The sequence below is a fragment of the Hydra viridissima genome, unplaced genomic scaffold (assembly GCF_058129835.1).
Source record: "Hydra viridissima isolate aposymbiotic clone 2 unplaced genomic scaffold, HvirCarnegie_v1 scaffold_2, whole genome shotgun sequence".
NCBI classification, from domain to species: domain Eukaryota; kingdom Metazoa; phylum Cnidaria; class Hydrozoa; order Anthoathecata; family Hydridae; genus Hydra; species Hydra viridissima.
The window spans coordinates 26,162,979-26,183,467 of record NW_028324301.1 but is presented as its reverse complement, the minus strand read 5'-3'; the positions used below and the strand labels follow the sequence as shown (position 1 = coordinate 26,183,467).

General features: G+C 34.7%; 1 protein-coding gene across 2 annotated transcripts; it reads right to left on the bottom strand.

Moving 5' to 3' along the window:
• Positions 1 to 299: 299 nt before the first annotated feature.
• Positions 300 to 8,217, bottom strand: LOC149892635 (uncharacterized). 2 transcript variants are annotated; one of them, XM_090080008.1, is made up of 5 exons: positions 8,146 to 8,217; positions 1,463 to 4,483; positions 1,140 to 1,205; positions 822 to 878; positions 300 to 665 (listed from the first exon to the last, which is right to left on the bottom strand). In XM_090080008.1, the coding sequence occupies exons 2-5, from the start codon at positions 4,452 to 4,454 to the stop codon at positions 346 to 348; spliced, it is 3,435 nt and encodes a 1,144-aa protein (XP_089936134.1). In that variant the 5' UTR covers positions 4,455 to 4,483; positions 8,146 to 8,217; the 3' UTR covers positions 300 to 345. The 2 variants fall into 2 exon arrangements, with proteins under 2 accessions (XP_089936134.1, XP_089936136.1); XM_090080010.1 differs by lacking the exon at positions 8,146 to 8,217 and having other exon boundaries at positions 1,463 to 7,420.
• Between the last annotated feature and the right edge of the window lie 12,272 nt (positions 8,218 to 20,489).

The following is a 20,489-nucleotide window of genomic DNA, read 5'->3' as shown; positions in this document are numbered from 1 at the left end:
TCCGAAAAATGGTTGGAGCAGTTTTCCTTTTTTAAATTTCACTTATGCAGTTTAACATCACAGAAAATATTAATTTGCTTTTTAACAAACTCTTAAAAACATCAGAAGTAATTCTAAATGCAACTCTATTAAAAGTGTTAACAGAATAACAAAACGACTTTTTTTTTTTTTTAAAGATAAAAAAAGTTTGAACTATCTTTAAATAAGAAATGTGAGAACAGTTTAACAGAACTTCTTGTTTATTATGTATTTAGCGAAACAGATAAATATATTTGCAAAAGCATAGAGAAAACAAACTACACAAAAGGCCCATCTTTATTGCCAAACTGAACAAACTTTTCTAAACTACATAAATGGTCTCACTATATTGCCATATTGAACAAACTTTTCTAAACTACCCTCTTTTTGAATTTTTAGCTTCATGTTTTTAATTTTGTCTTTAATATGGCTTCGGTAGGAGTACTTTTGCAAGACATGAATGAGCTTGTCACTGCTATGATTTGCCAAGATGCCAAGGTAATCTTTGTACGAGCAACTTGAGCTTACATCTGTAAACACGTCTTGCAAGATGTATGCCAACACTAAAGCTGCACATCGAGGAAAACTTCTGGTGTTGAACCATTCGTTGTGGCCAGGGCAAGCATTCAGCTTTTCAACTATTTCATCTAAAATTTTACAAACTCAAGTCATAACACAAAGAGATTAAATCGAATATTCATTTGGTTCTGAAGCATGACAAGATTAATTTTGTTTTTTTATTTGTTTTTTTTGTTGACCTTATTGTTTGCACTGATAGCAATAACTGGTTTTTGAAAGATTACCTAATTGGCATTGGCTAACTTCTGCTTTGTTTTCCTTTGTTCTTGGCTGAGTTGATCCTGAAATAAAATAAAACCATGTTCATTTTTCTAATTCATAAAAAAACCATCAACAGTTTCTAAGTGTTAGAGATAATAACAAGCTGTGCATGATTTCTAACGGTGATGTTTCTAACTTCATCATTAGAAATCGGGTAGACACAACTTTCTAAAAGTGCACTTAGCAATGATGGCTAGTTTTTATTAACAGTTAACCATCTGAAATTGTGCAAGAAGAGGTTTGTGTTTATATATGTTTGTATAAATTAGGTTTTACATTACCGATGTGTTCTTGAGTAAAAGATGGCATTTCCAACTTGATTTTTTTTCTTCTTGGATCTTTTACTTCTAAAACATAATCAGTTTTAGTATCATTCACTTGTGTAAACATTTAAGCAATCACAGAATTAGTCCTGCAACAAATACATACACACTTCTGTGTTGTTTTTTTTGTTTTTTTTTTTGTTTTTTTTATTGTTTTTCTTTTTTTTTTTTTTTTTTACAGCTTTAACAATAACAATAGGGCAAGGAGTTAATTTGGGCATTTTTATTTTTTGAAAGCGTGTTGAGATTTGCATAAAAATCAAAAATCAAAAAGAATTTACCTCTGGATGTACAAGCAAGACTTTGGCTAAATAGACTACCAACAGATTGAACAGCACCAGGTGAGGGCTGTTTTTCAAGAACAGTACCAGCCTGTTGGACTGGAACAGCTGAAAGAAACAAACTGGGTTTGGCCATCGTTTGCTGACGAGCAACAAGATTAGGAGCCAGAGGAACAGAAAAGACCTCTTTTGAAGGATTAAAAACAACTTGCAGAGAAGGAGCAACATGAACAGGTTTGGCAACCACTTGCTTATGAGCAGGTTCAAGAAGAGCAGGTTCAAGAAGAGCAGGTTCAAGAAGAGCAGCTTCAGGAGGAGCATGGAAAACACGTGTGACAGCCATAAGATTATCTTGCTGTGAAGCAACATTAGACACTGTTTCCAGCAGAACAGAAAAGACCTCTTTTGAAGGACTGAAAGCAACTTGTTGAGCAGGAGCAGCAGAAACAGGTTTGGCAACCACTTGCTCACTAAAGTAAACTGGAGAAAGTTGTGCATGGTGTTCAATAAAATCCGGTTCATCAGGAAATAATGTTAATGCAAGAGGAGAACAAGCTGTGCCAACAGGAACAGCTAGAGTCTGATCTACATCCATACAAACAGCTTGTTCATTAGGAACTAGTTGTGCAAGAGCAGAGGATAGTTCAAGAACTGGACCAGCGATTGTTTGTTCAGAAGGAACAGACGAAACAGGAGTTGAGCTAGGTTCACACAAGAAATCTACAACATGTTCGTTGCTGTCCTCTAAAGGAGCATTGTTTTCTACAGCTGGAGAAAATGGAACCACTGTGGTACAACCGAAAGTAGCAGCACATTCTTCAGAGTCAGAACCGGAGTCTGAATCTTCCTCAAAAATGTCCTCAACATCATGAAAACCGTACTCCTCTGCATTAGTTCGGAGCCAGTCCATCACATCCTTCTCCTCCTTTGGTGGTCTCTCAGACTTTTCAACAGTCAAAGACTCTATGACTCCGAAGGACTGTCCGATGCCCAGGGCAAAGCGCAACTCCTCTGCAGCGTTCCACTGGGACACATAAAAGCTATCCATTGTGTGTCTGCTGTGCTTCATGTAGAGTGTAGCAAACCGCTCGCGATCTTCTTTGCTGTTGTTGGCAAAGTAAGTGGCTATCGAACCGCGAATGCAAGTGGGAGTAAGACGCTTCATGGGAATGTTTACTTGGCTTTTTCTGAAGCAGGACGTCAGGCTAGAGGTGATAGCAGAGGAACCCATCTGGTAAACAGGCACTCTAGTTGCACCTAGTGTCACACCTTCGTCTTTGTTGGCTCTCACCGAAGGAAAAAGGGGCCTGTAGCAGTCGCTCAACTCCAAAACAGTCTTGGTGTCTGCAGCCATGTAGTGAGAGTCGTTGACAAGAAGGTCTCTGTATCTCAGCAAATAAATATCGATCAACACTTTCAAGTCGTTCGGCACTAGAATGTTTTTGGCTCCGTACTTGTATGCTGTTTTGTAGCGCTCTTGCACAATGCAATATCCACACTCACTCTTCTCAGCAGCCATGTAGTCTCTAATGTTTAAAAGAGCAATGTTAGATTTTCTTAAACTGTTAATTACAGTGACAGAGAGCAGAAGATGGTTTCGTAGAGACACAGCATTGTCTCTAGTCAGCGGAAGAGACGCCTTTCTAATCGATTCCACTAAGTCTCTTACGTATGCAGACTTGCCATATTCGGTCAGCAAACTGACATTGATGATGTTGATGCTTTTTCTTCTTTTCACAAGGCTCCTCCTCAAAGAACGAAAGGGCCTCAGCACTTTTCGCAACTCATCCACCTTGCAGCGCAAACGTCGGATGGCCTCATGAGAAAGTCCGAAATAGACGTTTCTGGCTTCACTGAAACGAAACAGGAGACAAAGGGAGACGAGGCGGTTGTACAACGTGTGACAAGACATGGCTTTTGTTTGGTCAAGTTCACTCAGCTTGGAATTGAGCTGAATTTTCTTAAAGTGCAAGGAGAAGTATCTATCCTCCAAAACATTGGAATTGGTGAGGGCGTTTGGGTGCAGCGTCAACGTGCTGTCACAACAAGTCAATATTTCCACAACTGCATTTTTGTAGATCTTTGCTTGTGACCAAGTGTTGTTGTTGGCTACCACAAGCCACTTTTCAAAGTCTCTGAAGAGCTCATCTGCTGACTGGTAATAAAAGTGAAAAGCATCTTTGTCCAGCTGAAACAAGAGTCTCTTTTCTTCGGTCAAGACATAGGAGCTGGAAACCAAGTGCTCTAAGGAATCGAAATCAGAGTCAAGGACGGATTCGGTGTTCAGCTCTTTGTTTTCTACAGAGGTGCATTGGTTTGCAGAAGGAGCCTCGGACGAACCAGCAACTGGTGAGGGCAAGCTTAAAAGAGGATCAGAGGAAAGAACCGGAGAAGAAAAAGAGGAGGAAGGCCCAGGAGCAGAGGATGCAGAGCCTGATGCAGACGCTTGTTCAGCTACTGGCTTAATACCAAAGAAGGCAGGTCGAATAAATTGAGGGACATAGAGCTTCTCGTTGTCGTATCGCTTTGCCTCTGCAATCTTTTGTTTGATCATCTTGGAATCGTAGAAATGAGTCTCTTTCAAGTGTATGTCCAGTCGGTCGTAATACTTCCAACATTGCAAACAGGGGTAAGGTTTTGGACAGCCGGACTTGCGTTCGAGACGAGCATGCTGAAACTTCCTGACCATTGCAGAGTAAAAGATGGAAGCTTCATCCAAAGTCCAAGAATGATCTTTTTTAGTCAAGTGTCTTTTAATGCTTGTGGACGAATGTTTGCACAAAGGCATCGGACAGCTAACAGCGTACCTCTTCTTGGTACCATAGAAAGGTACAACCCTGTTTACGGAGCCACACGCTGCAACTAATGCGGCCCTGACTTTGTTTTTGAGCTTTAAGTCTCTCTGTTCTTGTGACTGCTTTCTTTTCTTTTTTTTTGCTTTAGAGTTTGGAGAAGAAGCAACAACAGAGTTGTTTTCTTGTGAAGAAGACATGTTCAGGTGTTTGTTTGCAACGGTTTTTGCTAAAAAAAGGAAACCAGTCAGTGAGAGTTTTTTTCTTCTGCCTGCATCCAATCCTGGAATGTTTACAACTGCAGGGAAGAGCTGTGTTTTTTCGAATCCTCTGCAAAAGAGAAAAAAAGAAAGAAAAGAGAGCAACAAGAAGAAACAAAGTTTCCACTAGCAAATGAAAAAGAATGAGAGCAACTAGCATTACATGCATGGTGGCAGCAGTGATTGCTATTATGAGAAGGAGAATGAGAAAAAAAAAAAGAAAAAGAAAAGAAACAAATAAATAAAGAGATGGAGTTTGAGAGGATCTCGCAACCATATGACTCAAAGAAAGAAACTGTGTTGAAAAAAGGCAAGAGAGGGCAAATAGAACTTGCTAACAAGGACAAATGACAGACATAACTACAACAGTAACAACTCTCATTGCAAGCATAATAACAACAGCATCAGCATCACTGACTCAGAGAGTGTTGACATAACAAAAAAGAAAACAAAAGTACAAGCCAAGTGGGGGAACATTAACAAACACTCATTGCAACTATAACAACAACAACAACAGCAACAGCATCACTGACTCAGAGGGTATTGATAAAAAAAAACAAGCAAAACAAAACAAACAAACAAAAAACAAATAAAAAAACAAAACAAGCAAATTGGGTGAACAGTAACAACTCTCATTGCAAGCATAATAACAACAACAGCATCAGCATCAGCATCACTGACTCAGAGAGTGTTGACAAAATAAAATAGACAATAAGCAAGCAAAGTGGGTGAACAGTAACAACTCTCACTGCAAGCATAATAACAACAACAGCATCAGCATCAGCATCACTGACTCAGAGAGTGTTGATAAAATAAAACAGATTATAAACAAACAAAGTGGGTGAACAGTAACAGCTCTCATTGAAAGCATAATAACAACAACAGCATCAGCAACAGCATCACTAACTCAGAGGATATATAAAAAAACAAACAAACAAACAAACAAAACAAAAACAAAAAAAAACAAGCAAAGTGGCTGAACAGTAACAGCTATCATTGCAAGTAAAATAACAACAACAGCATCAGCAACATCATCACTGACTCAGAGAGTGGTGATAAAATAAAACAGATTAAAAAACAAGCAAAGTGGCTAAACAGTAACAACTATAAATACAAGTAAAATGACAAAAGCAGCAACAGCATCACTAACTCGCAGGGTGTTGATAAAAAAAAAAAGCAACAAACAAACAAAGCAAGCAAAGTGGGTGAACATTAACACTCATTGCAACTATAATAACACCAACAGCAACAGCATCAGTGACTCAAAGGGTGTTGATAAACAAAAACAAAGGCACAAACAAAACAAGCAGAGTGGGGGAACATTAACAACACTTATTGCAAGCATAATAACAACAACAGCATCAGCATCTCTGACTCAGAGAGTGTTGATAAAATAAAATAGATTATAAACATGCCAAGTTTGTGAACATTAACAAACACTCATTGCAACTATAACAACGACTACAGCAACAGCATCACTTACTCAGAGAGTGTTGAGAAAAAAAACAACAAAAAAAACAAAAACAAAACAAAACAGAAAACAGAAGTACAAGCCAAGTGGGGGAACATTAACAAACACTCATTGCAACTAAAACAACAACAACAGCAACAGCATCACTTGCTCAGAGGATATTGATAAAAAAAACAAACAAACAAACAAACAAAACAAGCAAAGTGGCTGAACAGTAACAGCTATCATTGCAAGTAAAATAACAACAACAGCATCAGCAACATCATCACTGACTCAGAGAGTGGTGATAAAATAAAACAGATTAAAAAACAAGCAAAGTGGCTGAACAGTAACAACTATAAATACAAGTAAAATGACAAAAGCAGCAACAGCATCACTAACTCGCAGGGTGTTGATAAAAAAAAAAGCAACAAACAAACAAAGCAAGCAAAGTGGGTGAACATTAACACTCATTGCAACTATAATAACACCAACAGCAACAGCATCAGTGACTCAAAGGGTGTTGATAAACAAAAACAAAGGCACAAACAAAACAAGCAGAGTGGGTGAACATTAACAACACTTATTGCAAGCATAATAACAACAACAGCATCAGCATCACTGACTCAGAGAGTGTTGATAAAATAAAATAGATTATAAACATGCCAAGTTTGTGAACATTAACAAACACTCATTGCAACTATAACAACAACAACAGCAACAGCATCACTTGCTCAGAGGATATTGATAAAAAAAACAAACAAACAAACAAACAAAACAAGCAAAGTGGCTGAACAGTAACAGCTATCATTGCAAGTAAAATAACAACAACAGCATCAGCAACATCATCACTGACTCAGAGTGTGGTGATAAAATAAAACAGATTAAAAAACAAGCAAAGTGGCTGAACAGTAACAACTATAAATACAAGTAAAATGACAAAAGCAGCAACAGCATCACTAACTCGCAGGGTGTTGATAAAAAAAAAAGCAACAAACAAATAAAGCAAGCAAAGTGGGTGAACATTAACACTCATTGCAACTATAATAACACCAACAGCAACAGCATCAGTGACTCAAAGGGTGTTGATAAAGAAAAACAAAAGCACAAACAAAACAAGCAAAGTGGGTGAACATTAACAACACTTATTGCAAGCACAATAACAACAACAGCATCAGCATCACTGACTCAGAGAGTGTTGATAAAACAAAATAGATTATAAACAAGCCAAGTTGGTGAACATTAACAAACACTCATTGCAACTGTAATAAGAACAACAGCAACAGCATCACTGACACAAAGGGTGTTGATAAACAAAAACAAAAACACAAGCAAAGTGGGTGAACATTAACAACACTCATTGCAACTATAACAACAACAACAGCAACAGCATCACTGGCTCAAAGGGTGTTGATAAAATAAAGAAACAAAAACAAAACAAGCAAAGTGGGTGAACAGTAACAACTCCCATTGCAAGCATAATAACGACAACAGCAACAGCAACACCATCACTGACTCAGAGAGTGTTGATAAAATAAAATAGATTATAAACAAGCCAAGTGGGGGAACATTAACAAACACTCATTGCAACTGTAACAACAACAACAGCAACAGCATCACTTACTCAGAGAGTGTTTATAAATAAAACAAAAAACAAAAACAAGAAACAAAAATACAAGCCAAGTGGGTGATTACTAACAGCGCTAACAGCAGCAACAACAGTGTCTTTAGAAACAACAAACAAGTACAACAGCAACAACTGCTTTTACAGAGTATAACAATAACAACAACATGGCACTAACAACAACAAAAGGGTTGGAATAAAAACCTGTAGGCAAAAGGAGAGCTGCATTCAGACAAGATCGATTACAAAGAGGCTCTTCTTTAGGACAGAGGAGAAACTGCTTTTGAGGGACAGAGGGACTTTTGTTGTTGTTGTTGTTGTTGTGCAGAAACCAACAAACTTTTATTGAACCGAATATAACCGAATATAACCGAAAGTCTTGTTTGCTTCTGTTTTGTGCCATCAAGAAGGGAAAACAAAACATCACAAAACAAACGAAGCAAACGAAACAAACAAACAAACGAACGAAACAAACAAAAAAACGATTAAATAAATAAACAAACAAACGAAACAAACAAACAAACAAAAACAAATAGGAAAAACAGAAAACGCAGTACCGAAACCTCGCCATTTTTATCCTTCCTCGAGCTTTCTTTGGGCGCCAAAGACCGAGAAAGTTGAGCAAACGTGACGTTGAGGGGGGGGGGGGGGGTACTTAAGGCCAGCAGACCGACCAATGGCAAGCTTAGGAGAGACCCACGTGAATGTTACATTTTCTTTCTATGTACGCTGAATCCGCTCAAAGTCTGGAATTTCCAGCATTCACGTGTCATCACTCCAGCCACCAGATTGGCCCACACTTTGCACACTTTCAAGACTAGAACTTCACTTAATCACAAATTGAGCCAAAAAAAAACTAAGTCTCGCATGGCGACAACTTTTCCAAAAGCAAACAAAGGCAAACAAAGGCAAACGAAGGCAAACGAAGAAAAAACAAAAACAAGTAAACAAAAACAAAACCGAAAAGGGAGAGAGAGAGCAAGTCGACTCATTTCTTTCGACTGCCTTAAACGAGAAGTCTAAAACGTTTAAAAGTTGAAAACTAAGTTTTTTAAATGAACTGCACCGAAAAAACTTTACGACAGTTTAGCTGGTTAAAAACGCAGAGGAAAATATTTTATAAAATTTAAGCGTTCTAAAGATGTCCATTTTTGTTTTTGTTTTTTTTTTATTTTGGTTTGTTTCTGGTTTGCTTCTTTTTTTTTTTTTAAATTCTAGCGATCGAGCATATTTGAACGGTTTCATCAACCTGTTGGCGCACGTGCTCGAGAGCTAGAACTTTGATTGCTTTTGTTGTTGAGAATTGAGAATGTCCGAGCAGGTTTTTTTATCGATTTCATCGCTTGTGGCGAGGCAAAAATCAAAACGCTTTTTGGACGAAAGAAAGGAGATTAAAAGGAAAAAAGAGAAGAAAAAAAAAAACAAAAAAATAGGTTATGTGTCATAAACATTTATTTTCTCACGCGATGACGTCTAGTTTTGTTAGAGTAATTAAAATATGGTATCAAGTTTGTAATTTCTATCTTATTTTTAGTTACGGATAATTGCCAATTATGTCACGTTTAGTATACACAACGCTGTTTTCTTAATAGCAATATGATACAAACAAGTTATAAAAAAAAAAAGCGTTCGCTCGATCTTCCTTAGTCAGTTGAACAAAAAGAAATTTTCACAACATATGATTGATTTGGTTGTCCTAGCAAGCTGTTTTAGCAAACGACTAGAGGTTGCAACTGTTGTTCATTGAAAACGAAAAATCTAGCGTCAGCAAGAAATTTTTGAATACATAATGTACACAAAAGTGGCACTAACAAATGAAAATGTAAAAAAAAATGTTTACCTTGATGCCAGACTCGCAGAGATGTTGTCGCTCGTTGCTATCGACTGCGAACAGCTTTGTTGTTTTTCGAAGTGCCTCTTCACTCTACTTATAGCCGAAGTTTTGGCTTCGAAAAAAAATACGAACGTCGTTAAGCTCAACGAGCTGCTTTAATTGTTGTTCGTGCGAAAACGAAATGCTTAAACGGATAAAAGTGTTGGCGTAATTACACTTTTCGACCGCGATGCAGTTTGTCAACAACTCTAGCGTACTTTTTTGGCTCGTGGAGCAAAAAAGCCTCATGATAATAGCAAAGGCTTAAAATGTCTTAACATGTCAGCAAAGGCTTAATATGCTTAATAAACTGTGGGTTAAGTTTTTGCGGTGCAGCTCATTAACAACTTAATTTGCAACTTGCTGGCACAAGCAAACGTTTATGACTTCTCGTTTAAGACAGTTGAGCGAAATCAGTCGACTCACTCATTCTCCCTTTTCTGTTTTGTTTTTGTTTTGTTTTTTTGTTTTTGTTTTTGTTTGTTTTTTTTTTCTTTGTTTGTCTTTTGTTTAAAATGTAAAAAACTCGAAAGGAAAGTTGTTGCTTTGTTTGCTTATTGAAAGTTTTCGCCAGTTGCAAGACTTAGTTTTGTTTTTGTTTACTTATTAAAATATCGAGGAAAATATTTGAGGACATCGCATTCTAAAGGTGCCTTTTTAATAAAACATCTAACGATTTAGCTTTTAACGTTATGCTCAAAAGAATGCCCGTTTCGGTTTCTTTTTTCTTTTTTTTTTTTTTTTTTTCCTTTGTTTCAATTGGGCAGAGTGCTCATTTGAGCAGCCCGCCCATGATCCAAAATTAGGACTTTTCTACGAGATACTTTTCATGGACTGTTGTAATTTCAGCAGACCAACACAGTGACTAGTTGGTAGTGTGTGTTAGTTCCGCTTTCATTCACGGTTGAGCGGACCTGTTCGATTACTCGAACATTGGTCACGTCTGGAACGTGAGAATGCTAGAGTGCGTTTTACTAACAATTTTATCGCTTGTGGCCAGGAAAGCAAAACTTTCCGTTTTTGTCTTTTGCATTCTAAAGGTGCCTTCTTAATAAAACCTCTAACGATTTAGCTTTTAACGTTATGCTTAAAAGAATGCCCGTTTCGATTTCATTTTTTTTTTCTGTTTGTTTTTGTTTTTGTTTTTTTTTTTCAATTCGGCATTTTAAGGGTGCCTTTATAACAAGATCTAACGATATAGCGTTTAATGTTGTGCTCAAAAAAAAAAAAAGTGCCTTTTATATCTCTCAATGGTCTCCAACGATAAAACTGCCGACCAATCGCAACGATTAAACAGCCGACCAATGGCAGCTCAATAGTCTCCAAACATGAAACTGCCGACCAATGGCAGCTCAGTGGTTTGAGAAGTGAGATCATTCGATTTCGTTTTATTATCTCCAGTTTGAACTAGTGCTTGGCTTTTATAAAAATTGTCAAATTTTGCCAAGCAAATCTTATACGAAACGCTACTTTGATGTCAAACCTTCGTTACTCCCTATTCCCTTCTAGCGGAGGGCCGGCTAAAAGCTAGAAAAAAAGAGAGAAGGAAACTTTTTTCTTTTTTTCTTTATCTTTTTTTTTTTTTTTTTTTAAGAGGGGTAGGGGTGGGGGGGGGGGGGGGGGAAGGAGTAAGAGAATTACGGGGTTAGGATTGGAGGGGGATGAGGTTACGGTTTGGAAGCCTGGGGACAATGAAAAATTGCGTTCGTATAGTGTCCACGAGGGGCGTCCTTCGGTTGTAACGTGCCGCTAGGTGCACGCGTCTAGTAGTTTCGTTGCATCGACCTAGAGGAGTTCTCCGAAAGGTCTTGCGCTTTGGGCTCGGGCAAACGGCCTGCATCCATTGTAAACACGGTCTCTGCCGTTAGAAAATCGTTAACCAGGCTTTTGTGAGCTTTAACAACCATCCCTTTGAGTTTAAAACGAACGTTTCCCCAAAAGCCATTCGAGATGGAGGTACTCACGGAGGTTTGTTACGGTAACAACCCTGTGGTTTGCCATCTTCTTTCTTTCCGCAGCGTCGCAAACGGATCGGCCGGTCTCTTAGGTGACGAAAAAACGTCTGATCTCTCGACTGGAATGCTTAACGTACTAAGATTAGAAGAGTTAGTACTAAGAGTCGCATCTGGCCGCCGTAATTTTCTTCGATGATGTACTTGAAAATTTCGTGACGTCGTTTTCAAAGCTCTAGGGTCGATTTTAACCTTCGACCTTAAAGTCGATTTTAGCCTTCGGTGTGGCTCTGTACAACTTTTGCGGTGAAAAAGCTTGCGCGGAGTCTACAGTTGTATTTAGCCGACAGACGCTGGCAACGCAGAAACAGAATGACTCTTGGGCGGCGCAAACCGAGCGTTCAGCAAATTTCTAGCATTTTACGTCAAAGCGGACAATCTGCACGACAAATAAAGCTAACTTTCTCGTTGCAACAGTTAGTCACTGGACGTTGGACGAGTGTGTACAGCTGTTTTGCGTCGAAAGCCGACCGGTGGTCGGATGCGACTCTTCTTTTCATTCGAAAATCAGAACCTGGCCATCAGTCGTGTATCACCATCGAATGCTTAATGTAGTGATTTCTCGAAACGACAAAAGCTTGTAAAACAAACAGCTTCGCTGTACTGTTGCCTAGTATGTGAGGCACTAATTACTGCAGTTTTAAAAGTCACCTAAAGTATAAGCTCATCTCTCCATTCAAGAAAAACAAGCATCAGAGTTTCGGAAAGTTTGCATGCACGACACCACCATCGATGATACTTAAACAAACAGAAAATGAATTGCAAAACAGAACCACTGAATTGCAAAACATAACAACGGACAGCTTGTAAAAAGCATGGTGATGAGCTTCTTCAATCCAATCAAGGAACAAGCATCACAGATTTTCGGCAATGGTGCATGTGCAAATCAGCAAACTGTGATACTTAATCAAACAACTTCACTGTTTTGCTTAGTTTAAGAACGGATGGCTAAGAACAACCTCGTTAGTGAGTATGAAGTCATCTCTTCATTCAAGGAATTAATAATCAGAGTTTTAGAAGTCTCTTACGTGCGATACTACTATCAACGGTACTTAATCAAACAGCCTCTCAGAATGGCCTAGTTTGAGAACGGAAGGCTAGGAACAACCTTAGTAGTGGGTCATCAGTTCAACTTTTCATTCAAGGAATTAAGCATCTAAAATCTGAAAAATAAAAAGAAGAGCTCTTTGTTAGAAGTTCTTATTTTTATTTTTATAAACTCTATTTCTTTTCTTTTCTTTTTAATGATAGTTTTTCTTTTTTATCTATTTTGTTCGTTTAAATTAATACAACGGCGTTTTCAGGTCGTTTCTGTAACATTATTTAACACTTTAAATTGTGATAAAATATTGAACTGAAGAAAATCCTTTTCGTAACGTTAAAATGTCATAGACTCATCTTTACCAAATACGCTTGTAAAAATAGTTTCACTTTAAAGTTTGTTGTATATGTATTTTAATTTAGTGAATCGCAATTTGGGATTTTATCTAGGCGCACATCTACTTTAGTTGCTTTTTCTTAAAGAAAGGTCACCAGAGTTATCTTACACAGCTCCAGCATAATCTTTAACAAAATACTCTTTTTGAAAAGTTTTACATTGAAATAAACAAAAGCCATTTGCGTAAATAGAGATAAATTAGAGAATAAAAAGTGCATAAACGCCTCGCTACTTCTGATGAAGAAGAAACGGATGACTAGATGCAACTTTTTAATTTCGCGTGCTATCTCTTTCGATTAAGGTACTTTTTGAATATTTTTTCAAAGAAATGTTAGCGTAGTTTTCCTTTTTTAAATTTAAATCATGTTTAAAGGTAGTTTTTGAATGTTTTTTCAAAGAAATGTTAGCGTAGTTTTCATCTATTAAATCTAAATCATGTTTAAAGGTAGTTTTCGAATATTTTTTCAAAGAAAAGTTAGCGTAGGTTTCCTCTTTTAGATCTAGCTTATGTTTAAGGTAGTTTTTGAGTATTTTTTCAAAGAAAAGTTAGCGTAGTTTTCCTCTTTAGAATCTAGCTTATGTTTAAGGTAGTTTTTCAGTATTTTTTCAAAGAAAAGTTAGCATAGTTTTCCTCTTTTGGATATAGCTTATGTTTAAGGTAGTTTTTAAATATTTTTTTAAAAAGAAAGTTAGCGTAGTTTTCCTCCTTTAGATCTTAGCTTATAATTCAGGTAGTTTTTGAATATTTTTTCAAATAAAAATTAGCAAAGTTTAGCTTCACATAACATCACAAAATACTAAACTCAAAAAGGCAAGATAAAGTATAAGATAAACGTAAAATAAGATATAGATGAAACAAATGTTAGGCTGCATAAAATCTAAAACTGCATTGCCTATCATAAACACAAACGTCTAGTAAGAGCTTTTAAAGTTCGTTCTTTTCGTCTTTTAATTTGGTGAATCGCGATTTGAATTTTCTAAAGCGCACATGCCTCTCAGTTGCTTTTTTCTTAAGGAAAAGTAGCCGTTTTTTTACGCAGCTCCTGCAGCATAATCTTTAACAAAATACTCTTTTGTATATCATTACACAGAAATAAACAAAAACCATTTGCGTAAACAGAGATAAATTAGAACTCAAAAGTGCATTGAGAAAAAAGCCTCGCTACTTTGCTATAGAAGAAGTGGATGACTAGATACAACTTTGTAAATTCGTGTACTACCTCGATGGATTAAGGTATTTTTCGAAAGTTTTTTTAAAGCAAAAATAGCGCAGTCTTCCTCTTTAAATCTACCTTATGTCTAAGGCAGTTTTTGAATAAGATTTTCAAAGAAAGGTTAGCGTAGTTTTCCACTTTTAAGTTTAGCTTATGTAGCTTGACAAAACAACACACAAAAAGACAAGATAAAATATCAGATAAACGTAAAATAAAATATAAATGAAACTAAAGTTAGGCTGCATAAAAAACAAACAACTTAATAATCTACTAGACATGTTTAAGTTGAATTAAGTAAAGTCCTTTGCGCAAATTTGGGTAAATAAGAGATTAAAAGTCCATAAAAAGCCTCGATACTTTGCTGAAGAAGAAGATGACTATATGCAACTTTTTAAAATCGTGAGCTATCTATATCGATTTAGGTCCTTTTTGCAGTACTTTTTCAATGAGAAGTTAGCGCAGTTTTCCTCTTTTAAGATTGGATCATGAAGCTTGACATAACAAAACACAAAACTAACAAAGGCAAGACAAAATATAAGGTAAACGCAATATAAAATATAGATGAAATTAAAGTTAGGCTGCATAAAATAAACGGGTAACAATACTCTTCTATGTATATTTACATTGAGTTAAATAAAATCCTTTGCGCAAATATAGGTATGTTAGAGAGTAAAAGTGCATAAAAAGCCTCGCTACATTGCTGTAGAAGAAGTGGATGACTAGATACAAACTTTTAAATTTGTGTGCTGTCTCTATCGAATAAGGTAGTTTTCGAAAGTTTTTTCAAAGCAAAAATAGCGCAGTGTTCCTACTTTAAATTTAGATTATCTCAAAGGTAGATTTTGATAGACTTCAAAGAAAGGTTAGCGTAGCTTCCTCTTTAAGTTTAGCTTATGTAGCTTGACATCACAAAACACAAAGCTCAAAAAGACAAAATAAAATATAAGATAAACGTGAAATAAAATACAGATGAAGCTAAAGTTAGACTGCATAAAAAACCAACAACATAATAATCTACTAGGTATGTTTACATTAAATTAAATAAAATCCTATGCGCAAATATAGGTATGTTAGAGAGAAAAAGCCTCGCTACTTTGTAAAAGGTAGTTTTTGAATAGTTTTTCAAAGAAAGGTTAGCGTAGTTTTCCTCTTTAAAGTTTAGTTTATGTAGCTTGATATCACAAAACACAAAACTCAAAAAAAGAAAAGTAAGATAAAAGTTAATCGTAAAATAAAATATAGGTGAAATAATTGTTAGGCTGCATAAAAGAAAAAAAAAATCATAGCATAATAATCTTCTATATATGCTTGGATTGAATTAAATGAATTCCTTTGCGTAAATATAAGCAAACTAGTGAGAGAATTTGCATAAAAAGCATCGCTACTTTGCTGCAGAAGAAGTGGATGACTATATGCAACTTTTTAAAATTGTGTGCTATCTCTATCGATTAAGGTGGTTTTCGAAAGTTTTTTCAAAGCAAAAATAGCGTAGTTTTCCTCTTTTAAATCTAGCTTTTGTCTAGGGTAGTTTATGAATAGATTTTCAAAGAAAGGTTAGCGTAGCATTCCTCTTTTAAGTTTAGCTTAAAATTCTTGGCATCACAAAACACAAAACTCAAAAAGATAAGATAAAATATAAGATAAACCTAAAACATAATATAAATGAAACTAAAGATAAGCTGCATAAAAAACTAACAACATAATAATCTACTAGGCATGTTTAAATTGAATTATATAAAATCCTTTGCGCAAATATAGGTATGTTAGTAAAAAAGCATTAAAAGCCTCGCAACTTTGTTAAAGGTAGATTTTCAATAGTTTTTCAAAGAAAGGTTAGCGTAGTTTTCCTCTTTTATGTTTAGATTATGTAGCTTGACATCACAAAACACAAAGCTCAAAAAGACAAAATAAAATATAAGATAAACGTAAAATATAGATGAAACAAAGTTTACACTGCATAATAAACAAACAACATAATTATCTACTAGGCATGTTTAAGTTGAACTAAATAAATTCCTTTGCGCAAATATGGGAAACTAAGACAGTAAAAATCCATAAAAAGCCTCGATACTTTGCTGAAGAAGATGACTATATGCAACTTTTTAAAATCGTGAGCTATCTATATCGATTTAGGTCCTTTTTGAGTACTTTTTCAATGGAAAGTTAGCGCAGTTTTCCTCTTTAAGATTAGATTATGAAGCTTGACATAATAAAACACAAAACTAACAAAGGCAAGATAAAATATAAGGTAGTTTTCGAATGTTTTTTCAAAGCAAAATTAGCGTAGTGTTCCTCTTTTAAATCTAGATTATCTCAAAGGTAGATTTTGAATAGTTTTTCAAAGAAAAGTTAGCGTAGCTTTCCTCTTTTAACATTAGCTTATGTAGCTTGACATCACAGAACACAAAAACATAAAATAAAATATAGACAAATAGATGTAGCTAAAGTTAGGCTGCATAAAAAACCAACGACCTAGAAAATATCTACTAGGCATGTTTAAATTGAATTAAATAAAACCCTTGCACAAATAAGAGAGTAAATGCCATAATGTTAGAGACCGAAAATTGCATAAGAAAGCCTCGCTACTTTGCTGTAGAAGAAGTGGATGACTAGATACACTTTTTTAAACTTGTGTGCTATCTCTATCGAATAAGGTAGTTTTCAGAGAGTTTTTTCAAAGCAAAATTAGCGTAGTGTTCCTCTTTTAAATCTAGATTATCTCAAAAATAGATTTCAAATAGTTTTTCAAAGAAAGGTTAGCGTAGCTTTCCTCTTTTAACATTAGCTTATGTAGCTTGACATCACAGAACACAAAAAGATAAAATAAAATATAAGACAAACGTAAAATGAAAAATAGATGTAGCTTAAGTTAGACTGCATAAAAAACCAACAACATAATAATCTAACAGGTATGTTTAAGTTGAATTAAATAAAACCCTCTGCGCAAATATAGGTATGCTAGAGAGTAAAAAGGCATAAAAAGCCTCGCTACTTTGTTAAAGGTAGTTTTTGAATAGTTTTTCAAAGACAGGTTAGCGTAAATTTCCTCTTTAAAGTTTAGCTTATGTAGCTTGACATCACAAAATATAAAACTCAAAAAGACAAGATAAAATATAAGATAAACGCAAAATAAAATATAGATGAAACTAAAGTTAGGCTGCATAAAAAACCAACAACATAATAATCTACTAGGCATGTTTAAATTGAAATAAATAAAATCGTTTGCGCAAAAATAGCTATGTTAGAGAGTAAAAGTGCATAGAAAGCCTCGCTACTTTGGTGTAAAAGAAGTGGATCACTAGATACAACATTTTAAAATCGTGTGCTATCTCTATCGATTAAGGTGGTTTTCGAAAGTTTTTTCAAAGCAAAAATAGCGTAGTCTTCCTCTTTTAAATCTAGATTATGTCTAAGGTAGTTTTTGAACAGTTTTTAGAAAGAAAGGTTAGCGTAGCTTTCCTCTTAACATTAGCTTATGTAGCTTGACATCACAAAACACAAAACTCAAAAAGACAAAATAAAATATAAGATAAACGTAAAATAAAATGTAGATGAAGCTAAAGTTAGGCTGCATGAAATAAACGGGTAACAATATTTTCTATGTATGTTTACATTCAGTTATATAAAATCCTCTGCGCAAATATAGGTATGTTAGAGAGTAAAAGTGCATAAAAAGCCTCGCTACTTTGTTAAAGGTTGTTTTTGAATAGTTTTTCAAAAAAAGGTTAGCGTAGTTTTCCTCTTTAACATTAGCTTATGTAGCTTGACATCACAAAGCACAAAACTCAAAAAGACAAAATAAAATATAAGATAAACGTAAAATAAAATACAGATGAAGGTTAAAGTTAGGCTGCATAAAATAAACGGGTAACAATATTTTTCTATGTATGTTTACATTGAGTTAAATAAAATCCTCTGCGCAAATATAGGTATGTTAAAGAGTAAAAGTGCATAAAAAGCCTCGCTACTTTGTTAAAGGTAGTTTTTGAATAGTTTTTCAAAAAAAAGGTCTTTAAAGTTTAGCTTATGTAGCTTGACATCACAAAACACAAAACTCAAAAAGACAAGATAAAATATAAGATAAACGCAAAACAAAATATAGATGAAACTAAAGTTAGGCTGCATATAAAACCAACAACATAATATTCTACTAGCCTAGTTTTCCTCTTTTAAGTTTAGATTATGTAGCTTGACATCACAAAACGCAAAAAGGCAAGACAAAATACAAGGTAAACGTAAAATAAAGTAGAAGTGAAACAAAAGATAGGTTGCATAAATACAAAAACTGCATTGCCAAAAATAGAATTTGTTGTCTAGAAAGACTTTTTAAAGTTTGTTTCTTTCGTCTATTGACTTAGTGAATCGCGATCTGGTTTTTCTTAGGCGCGCTTGTTTCTTAGTTGTTTTTTTTGTAAAGAAAGTTTATTCAGACGTTTTTTTTACGCAACTCCTTTAACATTATTTTTAACAAAGTATTCTTTTATACGTGTTTACATTGAAATAAAACCCTTTGCGTAAATAGAGATAAATTAGAGAGCAAAAGCCTCACTACTTTGCAGAAGAAGAATTGGATGGCAAGATACAACTTTTTAAATTCGTGTGCTTTCTCTTTTAAGGTACTTTTTGAATATTTTTTCAAAGAAAAGTTAGCGTAGTTTTCCTCTTTAAGTTTAGCTTACGCAGCTTGACATCACAAAACGCAAAAACCAATAAGGCATGATAAAATACAAGATAAACGTAAAATAAAATAGAAGTGAAACAAAAGTTAGACACCATAAAAAAAAAACAAACAAAAAAAAAAACATAATATACTTCTATGTATGTTTACATTGAACTTAATAAAATCCTTTGTGTAAATATATGAAAAAATAGAGAGTAAGAGTTCATAAAAAAAGCCTCGCTATTTTGCTGAAGAAGAAATGGATGTCTAGATCTTTTAAAATAAGGAACTTTTTGATTTCTTTTGCAAAAATAGGTTTGGAGCAGTTTTCCTTTTTTAAATTTCACTTATGTAGTTTAACATCACAGAAAATATTAATTTGCTTTTTAACAAACTCTTAAAAACATCAGAAGTAATTCTAAATGCAACTCTATTAAAAGTGTTAACAGAATAACAAAACGACTTTTTTTTTTTTTTAAAGATAAAAAAAGTTTGAACTATCTTTAAATAAGAAATGTGAGAACAGTTTAACAGAACTTCTTGTTTATTATGTATTTAGCGAAACAGATAAATATATTTGCAAAAGCATGAGAAAACAAACTACACAAAAGGCCCATCTTTATTGCCAAACTGAACAAACTTTTCTAAACTACATAAATGGTCTCACTATATTGCCATATTGAACAAACTTTTCTTAAACTACCCTCTTTTTGAATTTTTAGCTTCATGTTTTTAATTTTGTCTTTAATATGGCTTCGGTGGCAGATTTCTGCAAGACATGAATGAGCTTGTCACTGCTATGATTTGCCAAGATGCCAAGGTAATCTTTGTACGAGCAACTTGAGCTTACATCTGTAAACACGTCTTGCAAGATGTATGCCAACACTAAAGCTGCACATCGAGGAAAACTTCTGGTGTTGAACCATTCGTTGTGGCCAGGGCAAGCATTGGCTCAACTATTTCATCTAAAATTTTACAAACTCAAGTCATAACACAAAGAGATTAAATCGAATATTCATTTGGTTCTGAAGCATGACAAGATTAATTTTGTTTTTTTATTTGTTTTTTTTGTTGACCTTATTGTTTGCACTGATAGCAATAACTGGTTTTTGAAAGATTACCTAATTGGCATTGGCTAACTTCTGCTTTGTTTTCCTTTGTTCTTGGCTGAGTTGATCCTGAAATAAAATAAAACCATGTTCATTTTTCTAATTCATAAAAAAACCATCAACAGTTTCTAAGTGTTAGAGATAATAACAAGCTGTGCATGATTTCTAACGGTGATGTTTCTAACTTCATCATTAGAAATCGGGTAGACACAACTTTCTAAAAGTGCACTTAGCAATGATGGCTAGTTTTTATTAACAGTTAACCATCTGAAATTGTGCAAGAAGAGGTTTGTGTTTATATATGTTTGTATAAATTAGGTTTTACATTACCGATGTGTTCTTGAGTAAAAGATGGCATTTCCAACTTGATTTTTTTTCTTCTTGGATCTTTTACTTCTAAAACATAATCAGTTTTAGTATCATTCACTTGTGTAAACATTTAAGCAATCACAGAATTAGTCCTGCAACAAATACATACACACTTCTGTGTTGTTTTTTTTGTTTTTTTTTTGTTTTTTTTATTGTTTTTCTTTTTTTTTTTTTTTTTAATTTGGGCATTTTTATTTTTTGAAAGCGTGTTGAGATTTGCATAAAA

Coding starts and splice junctions, on each gene's coding strand:
- LOC149892635 (XM_090080008.1), bottom strand. CDS start 4,454: ATGTCTTCTTCACAAGAAAACAACTCTGTTGTTGCTTCTTCTCCAAAC. Junction 879..1,139: donor TTTTACTCAAGAACACATCG/GTAATGTAAAAC, acceptor ATTTTATTTCAG/GATCAACTCAGCCAAGAACA. Junction 666..821: donor AGTTAGCCAATGCCAATTAG/GTAATCTTTCAA, acceptor GTAAAATTTTAG/ATGAAATAGTTGAAAAGCTG.